Below are 10849 nucleotides of genomic sequence, written 5' to 3' on the forward strand. Positions count from 1 at the left end.
CTAGACATGTCCGGAAGAAATTGATTTTTTGGCCATTTTTGCAAAATTTTATAAGGGGTTACATCATTAAAATTTTTGATTTTGATAAAAAATTGAATTTTCAAAATTTGTATATGAAGTATGCAGATTTATTAACTGTAGAAAATCTTGCACAGAACAGTTTTCCGATTTAAAATTAATGCTCTTTTGGCCGAGTTATGATATTTTTAATTTAAAAAAAATCAAGAAGTTTTTTAATATAAAAATTCCGATTTTATAATACAAAATAATATTTTTCTAAGTCAAGGAATCATTTCCGACCCCATAAACCATATATATTCTTGATCAGCATTAACATGCGAATCTTTCTAGTCATGTCCGGAAGAAATCGATTTTTTGGCCATTTTTGCGAAATTTGATAAGGGGTAACATCATTAAAATTAGCAAAAATGACCAAAAATTTTGATATCTTAAAATTTTAAATTTGGTATGCATTTTTTTTAAATTAATAAAAACTAACACAAAACTGCTTTCCGAATCGAAATTAATGCATTTTTGGCTTAGTTATGATATATTTTAATTGTTACCTGCTAGGGTATACAAATTTTGGCTGGCCAAAGTTAGCTTTCTTTCTGGTTTATATTAAATTTTAAATCTTCGCCTCGCCGACCACCTTAAGCTCCACCGTTAGCAATTGCTGCGGCACGTCCAAGTCCATCAACTGCCGCAGGTCCTCGAAGCTGATGAGAATCACATTACTATCCGTCCTGATGAACTCGCCACATGACTGCCTCGCCGACCACGACTGGATTGGGCGAGCTCGCACCTGCTTGGTGTAGTAGCGAGCCGAGTTGGCGGGCTGGACAAGCAGGCGCAACGAAATGACCGCGTCGTGGAGTGGAGTGCTCGCCCAGATGGCTAGGACGTCGTGCTTGGTGCCCTCCTTGGTTTGCCACAACATGGAGTGCTGGGTGCGGCAGGCGAAGACCAGCAGGGCGCCGTGCTGCGAGAACTGCCGGTACTCGGCGGGCAGGTGTGTGTTCCGTGGGCATTTGAGCGGATTCAGGCCAGTGCGTCGGTAGCCAAAAACTCCCAGCAAATTGTGAACGTCGTTCTCCAGGCTGCTCACGTGGCAGCTCAGCGAGACGCGCTTGCCCGTCACCAGCTCGCCGAATGGGATGCCCAGCCCGGGAAGGTGGTCACTCAGGTAGTGGCCCAACAGGGCGCTGGGGTCCAGCGAGCAGCAGCATCCTTGGATCGGGCAGGGCACTAAGCGGAGGCGGTCCCAGGGCGATTTGCTAGGCGAGATCACAAAGAGCTTGCTGCGTCTTTCGCTGGGCGGCGATGTTAGAGACCCGAATCGCAGCAGCTGCTCCTCGGAGGACGAAGCCACAGAAATGGGCAGACGGCAGTTGGAGAAGTGCTTGGTGTACAAGAGGTGTTGTATGTCCTGCCTGCGCTGCTTCCGCCTCTCCTGGCGCTTTTGGTTCCGGCTCATCGCATCAGAGGAAGCCGGATCTCTCAGCGAGGCAGACGCAGACATGGTTGGCGGTGAGCTTGAGGGCGGGAGGAGGGAAAGGGAGTTTCCTAACACATAATTTTGATGGCGTCTGGGAAACGACACTGACAGAATACACAATGAAGCTACATAATTCCCAACCATCCGCCTGTAAGAGCTACAGGGGACACTTATAGTCTTTAGTCTTTTTGCAAATGTATTTTTTAGTTGGGCCGAAATCCCGGCGGTACTGCAATACCGGGCCAACCCGCGACAGAGGTGGAGCAAGCTCCTAGCACTCCGTCTGTTTCCAAAAATCAGTTTAACATTTGTTGTCCTCCAATGGAGGAACTATCAGATGTTAAGCTGATAAGAACAGATACTACACTTTGATCTTAGCCATAAGGCCGAGAAGCGATAACTGTGCCTTGCGAGTCGCAGGGTCTCCATGAGACATGTTCTAGAAACGGTTGGGAATCGTAGGTACACGCATGCGGGCAAACAGTATATGCGGCCAGTCATCGTGCGGCATGCTTTTAGGCACCTCACTGGTGGCGAATGGAGCTCTCTTTTGTGGTTGAATTTTTGTTGCATGCATTGATTATTGTTTATTTAGAAATGCTAAGAACCCACTCCCAAGAAAAGCTCAATGGGAACCCCAAGCATGGCATTCTTTAGCCACCTATGGCTGAAAGTGGCTGTGGGCCGGCTGAGGCTTCATTTTGCATTACTTTTCAGCATAAACAATGCCACTGAAAGATGCAACAATGCGGTAGGCAGCAAGAACTGCCTGTGTCGTAATCCTGTTGGTTCTGCCTTGAGCCCAACCCTGTCACCAAGATACCCGCAAGTAAAGAAAACACTTCAGTTGGTGGAATATTTTTGGCCATGTATTTTTCTAAGCTAAACATTGAAACATAAAACTTGAACTTGTACTTATGCATTCATAGGTATTAAATAAATAAGGACAAAATATTATCGGAGATTACAATTGATAAAAGCAGCAACGTACATACTTCCTGATCTGGGACATTTAGCTTGCGTTACATTTCTTTGTACATACACAATTCATACAAGGTTTGGGATAACATGTCACAGTTTATCTTTGCTATTTTTCGCCTCACACTACATATATTTCGCACAATTTAGCAAGTTCTGAATTGAAACTTGACTTGTTTTTTCACTCAACACTTAAATAGAACATACAGAGTAGAATTTACAAATTTTGAGCTTACACATACATACAATTTAGACTTTAAATATAAGCTAATATAAGGTTATTACCAATATATATGTAAATAACTTTCATATCATATAAGGCTTGCCAAGAGCCGCGCCTGTGCGGCCCGCAGCTATTCAAAAATTGTACTAGAAAATAAACGTGGCTGCAGCGGTTCATCGCCTTTTGAACGCATCGTAACAAAAATAAGACGACACGCAAACACAAAACATAACTAAAATAAAACGATCAACTAAAAAACACAAAATAAAACGTGCGCCTGTCTAGTTTGAAAACTATTTGGAAATGGCTTTCTCCAGATGCTAGCCCGCCTTCTGGGTTTGCTTCTGACGCTGCAGGGCCTCGAAAGCCTCGATTTCCTTCTTTTCTTTGGCCTGGTTGCGACGCTCGTACTCCAATCGGTGCGAGATAATGCGCTCCACAATACGCTCGGTGGTCATATCATTGCCCGAGTCGATTAGCTCGAAGATGGCTTTCGTCTTTGGCAGGGCATACGGATCGATTTTGCCATCTTCCAGCGCAATGGGTGTGCCGCCATGGCAGACGACATCGATTTTGAAATGTTCCAGCAGCTCCTCGGTGACGCAATAGGGTGCACCAATCACAACCTCGTTGACGAACTGGAAAAAAAGAATTGGGATTGGGATTATCATTGAAAATGGATTTACTTTCAGCTCATTCCACTATCCTTAGCTAGGTTAGCTTACCTTGCAGGCCAGCACGCTGAGTACGCGCTCGTGCAGGTTCATAATCGGATAGTTGCTGCCCTTGTACGAGTTGACCACCGGATCTGTGTGCAGGCCGACAATGAGGTAATCGCCCAGTTTGCTGGCCTTCTCTAAAAAGTCCAGATGGCCCACGTGGAAGAGATCAAAGGCGCCAGCCACATACACCTGAAGAATTTTTGTATTTTAGGCAAATATATTTCAAGAAAGATATTTCGCAAGGGACTTACGATCTTATCGCCAGGATTTGGGGACTTTCCATCGCTAAACTGTATGATCTTTTGGGTGGTCGGCAAGAACTGACTGCAACCGGTCCATGGACTTTTGGCTGCCGAATCTTGACCCATGTTCGATGAACCTGGATGGGATTTCATTTGTCTTTTTAAAATCTTCACTGTTTTTTTTTAGCAATTTGATAGTTTTGTGTAATTAAGCAACGCAGACAAATGAGCAGAGTGTGTTTTAGATTATAGAGCGGAATTTACGTTTAGGATTTTTGATTTTGATTTTGATTTCGTATTTAGGATGCGGATTTTGGATATTGCAGGTGGCAGGTCATTGCATTTCGCGGTTTTCATTCATTTCATAGAGGTTTTAGCATATATTTCATAGGTTTTTCATAAACATTATATATAATTTTTTGGTTTTTTGTTAGTGGTAAACAGTGCGTACATAGAAATAAAAAGAAGAGAAAGAGTAAAGTTGTAGAGAGCAACATACATAAAATCAAGGAATTAGTTAACGTTCAAAACGATTCGAGGCCTTGGAATGGGGAAACTAATCAACTGAAAGCTTAAACTAGGCGTGCATGGCCCAAAAAAGGTATATATCTTTCATACTTATAACTGATTTCGATCGGTTTTGTGTTTATGCACAGCATGCAGAGCAAATGAACAAGAACCAAAGGAGATAAAGAAAAGAAAGTGCCAAAAATTAAATTAAATGTTAGTAATGGTTAATAAATAAAAACTTATAAAAACAGATTTCTATGAAAATGTCGCACAAATCATAAGATATTGTTCGCTGTGATCATGAAGGACATTAAAAATTAAACATAAAAAGGCATGTAAGAAGCGTAAGTGGAAACAAGCGGAAGCTACCTTCTTTCTCAATGTCATATTCGGCGGATCCCTGGCGGAAATGGTTGCGGGTCAGCAGCAGCATTCGACCTACCAGGTCAGTGGTCGAGACGCCAGCCGTACGTCTTACTTCCCTGTAAGAAATCGATTGAACATTGTATAGATTAATGATACAACATTGTTTTTTGTTTGTTGTATAAATCGATATTGTGTTTAATATTTACATACATCTCCAGTCAAAACTTATCAAAGGTTGTACTCACTTGTAGCGATTAGCTGATTTGACCAAATGATATGTGTCCACACCCTCCGCGGTCATTGTAATGTCATCTGCAATGCAAATGGAATCCACTTTAGAAATGATTTTGAAGGGTTTTTTGATGATGCACTCACCGCCATGCACACAGAAATCACAGTTGTTTCTATCAAGCACCTCCAGTGTGGTGACATACGGAGCTCCAAGGACCACCTCATCTACCCATTTGATACCCTTGACCATCTTAACGCGCTCCTCCTCTGTGAAGACGGGCGGTCCCTTGTGCTTGGTGATCTCCTCGTCGGTGTGAATGCCCACAATTACCTTGTCACCAAGAGCTTTGGCTTGTCGCAGGGAATTGGCATGCCCGAAGTGAACCATGTCATAGCTGTTAGGAGGAAAGATAAAATTCAATTAGTGGAGTTGCTACACGAATAGATGAATGGTGTACGGAACAAAGTAAGTTATCGAAAGTGTGCCGACGGAAGAGAAAGATGTCGCCTTATCACACGACATGGGAGGTACATGGGGTTATTGCTACCGGAAATGTCTAATGTCTGCCAGTCTGTCAGGCAAATTCAACAACTTCGACCTTCATGGCAATAGATTCTAAGAAGGTGCGACAATCAGTGCAAATAATTAACGCATTCCCAGACCAGTTTTGCTCAGTTATCACTTTAAAACCAGCTTAAAGTTTTAGAATATGTTCATTTTATGAATATTTAGAAAGAAGGTCATTTCAAAGAGCCAATTACGATAAAGAAAACTACTCAAAATGGAGAAAAGGGATCTAGCGCAGGTCTGCTTAAATCGAAGAACTATTTAATTTCACCAGCAAAAGCCTTCAGGCGAAAAGCTAGGCTTTTATGTGGCATTAAGCCATTAACTTGTCCGGGCTTGTGACCACACAATTTACATAATTTACAGAGAGCGCGATGCCATGTGTGGTCGAGTGCGCAAATGACCAGTAGCCGAGTTGCTATACCCACACCGCGGCTCTTGTGTGCTCCAATTTGGCACTGCGTTGGTCAAGATTGCTCTTTGGACTCGATCATCAGAGTTGGCACGTTAAAAATCGTCGATGTTGAGAGATGTTGATGATGTTGATGATGATGGAGCAAGCCACCAAGGCAACGTTTGGCAATTATAAATGCAATTGTGCGAGCTCAGAGCAAATAAAACCTTATACATTCCATCGATTCTAGGCTGTATGCTTGCTTATAGGCGCACACGTGCCTAGAACTAGGTTTGTTTTGGCTTTGGGAAAGCGATAACACATTTGTGGAGACGTGAGGGGTCGCTTAAATTGCACTCAACAACAATTATGTACTTATTTGAAATGGAATTTTTGCCACGACAGAGAGATATTTTTATACATCATCACATCATCGACTTGTGTTTAAAATATTTCTTCTAAATCGGAAAGTATTTGCCGATTATTCATTATTTTTCCTATATATGAATGGAATTATAAATATTTAAAGTGGTAATTGCAATATAGCTTCTCTCATTTACACAATTTGTACTGTAATTTCACTTTTAATAAGTTAGTAAATGAGGCTACGTCTACAGGTAACATAACTTGATAAGAAACAGAAACGTCACCATTATCAAGCCAACAATATCGATAGCCCCCCGTTGGTGGGAATGAGAGAGGGGGCCGGCAAAAGGCGATAAAAGAAGGGGAAGATTATTATATAATTAAATAGCTTGCAAACACAACGATAATACATTAAAGTGATCAATCCAGCTGTCCCAGTGTCTGGCCCCGCCGCTTTGATGGCTTGATAAAAGCCAAGCAACCATAGAATCTACGTCACGGAATCCAAACATAATGGAGAGAAACAAATATAGAGCTTTTATTGTATACTATATGTATGCCTAAAAATATACGGAATGATTATGCAGGTGTTGCTCCGAGTGATAGTAACCAAGCGGGGAGCAGGAAAGCAGCTAGTAAAAGCGTGGGCCATTCATTAATCGAGGCGGAGAACCTTTGCTCCCGGAGATTTTTGCAGCAGAAATCTGAAATCTGTGCCGAGCGCCAGGGAAGCAGGCAGCAGGCACAAATATGCATAGCATTGTACTCTATATGTAGAACAGACCCAGGGGCCGCTTAATCAATTGAGTGAGCAACGGGCAGCGACAGCAACAACGACTACGACGACGACGTTGCTGATTAAAAAAATATCACGCGATTCTTCGTAGAATTTGTGCTCTGACGACGAACCCCAGGCTGGATTCCGTGGGGCCTGGGGCTGAATCCCACCCAACCCTGTGCGCTCTTACAGTGTTGTTACGAGAGCCCCATTCATTTGTTTTTCCACTGGGCCCCCAGGTTCATTGACTTGCCCGAAAGGAGGGAGCAGCGAGTGCTGGAGAAGCACTTGCTTGCGTCAATGATCAATCTCATCTGCCGATTAGAATATTTGGCTCTGCGGCACAGTACATGTGCTCCCAATCGCCGGGTTAACGGGCAGATTCCACATAAATAGACCCAAGCAACCTGCGGTTTGTTTGTTTTTTTGATTTCTGCAGAATAGCAGCTGATGTGGTATGTGTGTTGTGTTTTCTAGGTCGGCCTTATCAGCTGGAGGACTTCCACACTGACTGGGTGTGACCCAGTGACAGCAATGGCAACGCGATTTAAGGGAGAACAGATTGTCCCAAGTAACCCCGGAAATGCCTAAATACGAGCATTAGGAATTTTCTTGTCCGGTTTCTAATCAATTCGCGTTTGTTATTAACTATGAATTAGGTGACAAGTGACATTAAAAATGGAAATAAATTATACATTTGAACTTGACATTCGAATTTTTAAGTGCGTAGGTTACAATTTCAATATTTTTCCTATCATATAAGGGTGCAATCCTATTATAGGGATTGGTGGCGTTAACTACAAATTTATCCTTATCCTTGGGTTTAGCGTTTAACGAGTAGATCTAGAGTTAAAAAGGGTGTTACGATTTTAGTCAGAAATTTTAGAAGCAGTAAGGAAACAACATACAAACTAAGTACTCAGACAGATCGTCTTATTTTTACTGCAGTTATTACATGTATTTGTACATAAATACTCATGTCGGAAAGGTCCTTATTGGACCCCTGCACCATGCATTGATTTTGTTTTCAACTCTAACATTTGCCGAGCGTTATTTTTGTAACTGGAAGGTTATGTAAATTTCGAGGCCAAAATGGCTTATTTATTAATCTGTTAAGGGCGATCAAGAATATAGTGACGGATATTTTTTGTATATATGCTTTATATATGAGGAGCAAACATCCTACATTCTTCAGGGTAGTCTTAAAACCCTCCACAAACCTCCAATTGTATGCACTATTCATGATTCAGATTTAAGGCACATAAGTAATGCCGGATGATGATGACGACAAACGTGCCAGTATTGTGGGTCAATGGCGGCGGCATGAGGAGGGTTTGGGCAGGGACGGGGCATGCGCAGGCCCGCATCACGTGATGTTTCGGGACAACCGGCGGTCTGCCACAGCCAACATGGGCCACGTAAACGCAGCCGCCTCAGAGGAACGAGAGATGGACGGGAGGAAGCGCAAGACGGACGCCGCTTCTCCGATACAGTGGGATACACAGAACGCTAGCACAGTTTATATACAGAGAATCGTACGATGATTTTATTTTTATTTTCTGGGCGTGTGCCTTTGTTTATTCGGCGGGAAGGAGAGAGGACAGTGTGCAAAGAGAGAGAGCGAGAGGAGCGAGAGGGTGAACATAAACAATAGATGTATGTAGTTTTATTTATATATAAAACGTTTCAGCGGAAACCGCAATTGAGGAACTTTTTTGTTTGTCTGATAAAGCAGAATAACTTGTTATGGTAGGCCATCCATCTACAATTCGTATCGCTGTCTACTGTTAAATGCCTTGATTCCGATAAATATAAACCGGTTACTAATGATGCATTGCACCAAAATGAAATAATAGAACACAAAATTATAAAAGATCGCGAAAACCAAGCATCTAAATATAAAAGAAATAGTTAAATAGTTTGTTATTTATTCGTTCGTTATCCATCTCCATCATAGAAGTCACTATCCCAGCTTCCCTAATAACTGGCTTTTCAAATAAAATAAGTTTGAAATGCACTCAATATTTATCCATTTGAAATGAACAGTTTGCCTGAGCAAAAGGTATTTGAAACAACTCTAGATAATGGGATTTTAATGAGAACTTCTGACTCTAATGGGAAGTTTTAAATTATTATGATACCCCCGGATATGCAAGATACAAAAGCCAAATAAATTCTTGACAAATCAGATGGAAAGAATAAATATTAATATGCGCAGACAGGCCTTGAACCTGAAATAGACTTGGGTCGGACCAAAAAGAGAGCGAATATTGCGCGGGTTGCAGTACAGACGAATCCCACAGTTCCACACACAATCGCTAATCAATGCGAAGAGACCCTGAAACTCTCGCATTTCACACCCCAAATAGTATTTATCGCCGGCTGATTACGACCACTGCCCCGCCGTGGAGCAGACGGAACCTACGTGGAATTGTTCTGCTTTGACTCACGGTTCCCCCTCCCCTGCGACGAAATCCCGTAAAGTGACGCAATGGGAACCGTTGGTTGCCCTACACAGCTCCACCGGCAGCAGGTGGAGTATTCCCCGTGACTCACCAGCCGTCGCACCAAACGCGGATCTCCTTCTTCTTGGAGCTGCCGTTGCAGCTGACGCAGCTGTCGCCATTCGCCCGCTTGTCCTCCATCGCAAGCTTATTATTGAATTTTCCAATTACAATTTAGAACTGTGTCCGGCACTCGAAGCACATAGGACGCGAAGGCAAAACTAAAGACGTTGTTTTTGCTTTTGTTGATTTAATTTTTGAGGCGGAAACTGGACGACGTTCACAGTTCGAGAGCTGTGTGTAATGTGTTCTGAGCTGCGGCGACGCTCCCTATATTTATTCGCCCGAGCTACTCAGTTTTCAGAGTCTTGCCTTATCAGCGCGCGGGCGCGTGGAAATGTTTCGGTTGGATTCGGTTTGGGATTGTGAGAGGCGGGTGGAGTAACTAGCTTGAATTTGTTTTTCTTTTTGTAATTTTTTCATTTCTCCCACTTAGTGTTTATTATCGATAGTTCGATTCTTTGGCTGCGTGAGCGCTTTATGCCTGCTATCGATGGTACTGCTATCGATTGTTTCTCACGCAGAATTAAATTAAATTTAAATTAATTGTATTTTATTTTTCTAATTACTTAAAAAAATTCTTTTTAAATACAAAAATAAAATCAATAATTTAAAGCGATGTACAAAAGTTTAGTTTAATTTAGTTTACATTTCTACTCAACGTTTCTTAAACACAACTGAGGTAACGACACTGCCAACCTTGCCACCAAACTTGAAAGTCGGTGTGGGAATCGTGTGATGCTTAACGAACTTCTCGCCGAAGCTCAGCACCAGCTCCTCCTCAGTCCAGTTGCAGGACGTGATGGCAAACAGGCTGTCCGAAGTCCTTAACAACTTTTCCACTGTCGCCAGGTATAGGGCGCGCTTCTCCTTGGGATTTTCGGGACAAAGGCTGACCGCATCGTAGGTGCCCTTGTCGTGCACCACATCGAAGGCGCCTAAAGCGTCCTGGGGTTGGGTGAGATCCGCCACCTTATAGCTGATATCCAGGCTGTTGTCCCGAGCAATGTTCTGGGCCAACTCAACGGCCTTGGGGGAGTAGTCCACTCCGGTCAGCTGGGTGTAACCCTCATTGGCCAGGCCCACAAGAAACATCCCGTTGCCGCAACCCAGGTCCAGAACTCGCGCAGCCTGCTTGTCGATGTCCTGTTGCTTCACCAGCCAATCGATCACACGCTGCTGCGAGTCCTCGTCGAACCATATTTCGCCAACATCCCCGTGGCTTTTGTAATTGCCGATTTCCCGCGTGTAGCTTGATTCCCAGTATTCCTTGGTTCCCAGCTCGGATCCGTTGAGTTCGTTTTCCATTATTGTGCGGTAGAATAGCAGACGGATCACATTTATTTAAAACAGCTGATGAGACAATTAACATTTATCGATAAAATGCTTTTTTGCGTGGCCATTTTTAG

At 43.0% G+C, this 10849-nt stretch overlaps 3 protein-coding genes and 1 non-coding gene across 6 annotated transcripts; all 4 read right to left on the reverse strand.

Annotated features, from left to right (window-relative positions):
- Positions 1–539: 539 nt before the first annotated feature.
- Positions 540–1634, reverse strand: LOC108075802 (uncharacterized). Its single transcript, XM_017168374.3, has one exon. It carries the CDS (start codon positions 1520–1522, stop codon positions 629–631), a length of 894 nt encoding a protein of 297 aa, XP_017023863.2. The 5' UTR covers positions 1523–1634; the 3' UTR covers positions 540–628.
- A 66-nt stretch (positions 1635–1700) lies between these two features.
- Positions 1701–1896, reverse strand: LOC121502519 (U2 spliceosomal RNA). The gene has a single exon (XR_005991037.1). It is a non-coding gene; the product is annotated as a U2 spliceosomal RNA (small nuclear RNA).
- Positions 1897–2345: 449 nt separating this feature from the next.
- Pect (phosphoethanolamine cytidylyltransferase) lies at positions 2346–9802 on the reverse strand. Of its 3 annotated transcripts, none has more exons than XM_017168577.3 (7): positions 9433–9802; positions 4915–5165; positions 4785–4851; positions 4543–4655; positions 3673–3836; positions 3425–3610; positions 2346–3337 (listed from the first exon to the last, which is right to left on the reverse strand). In XM_017168577.3, the coding sequence occupies exons 1-7, from the start codon at positions 9519–9521 to the stop codon at positions 3020–3022; spliced, it is 1188 nt and encodes a 395-aa protein (XP_017024066.1). In that variant the 5' UTR covers positions 9522–9802; the 3' UTR covers positions 2346–3019. The 3 variants fall into 3 exon arrangements, with proteins under 3 accessions (XP_017024066.1, XP_017024067.1, XP_017024068.1); XM_017168578.3 differs by having other exon boundaries at positions 3673–3800; positions 9433–9799; XM_017168579.3 differs by having other exon boundaries at positions 3673–3779; positions 9433–9795.
- A 169-nt stretch (positions 9803–9971) lies between these two features.
- On the reverse strand, positions 9972–10803 carry LOC108075855 (EEF1A lysine methyltransferase 2). The gene has a single exon (XM_017168445.2). It carries the CDS (start codon positions 10746–10748, stop codon positions 10098–10100), a length of 651 nt encoding a protein of 216 aa, XP_017023934.1. The 5' UTR covers positions 10749–10803; the 3' UTR covers positions 9972–10097.
- Positions 10804–10849: the final 46 nt, after the last annotated feature.

Source organism: Drosophila kikkawai, chromosome 2L, assembly GCF_030179895.1.
Source record: "Drosophila kikkawai strain 14028-0561.14 chromosome 2L, DkikHiC1v2, whole genome shotgun sequence".
Taxonomy (NCBI): Eukaryota; Metazoa; Arthropoda; class Insecta; order Diptera; family Drosophilidae; genus Drosophila; species Drosophila kikkawai.

Coding starts and splice junctions, on each gene's coding strand:
- LOC108075802 (XM_017168374.3), bottom strand. CDS start 1,522: ATGTCTGCGTCTGCCTCGCTGAGAGATCCGGCTTCCTCTGATGCGATG.
- Pect (XM_017168577.3), bottom strand. CDS start 9,521: ATGGAGGACAAGCGGGCGAATGGCGACAGCTGCGTCAGCTGCAACGGC. Junction 4,656..4,784: donor AAATCAGCTAATCGCTACAA/GTGAGTACAACC, acceptor GATTTCTTACAG/GGAAGTAAGACGTACGGCTG. Junction 3,611..3,672: donor CAAATCCTGGCGATAAGATC/GTAAGTCCCTTG, acceptor AAAATTCTTCAG/GTGTATGTGGCTGGCGCCTT.
- LOC108075855 (XM_017168445.2), bottom strand. CDS start 10,748: ATGGAAAACGAACTCAACGGATCCGAGCTGGGAACCAAGGAATACTGG.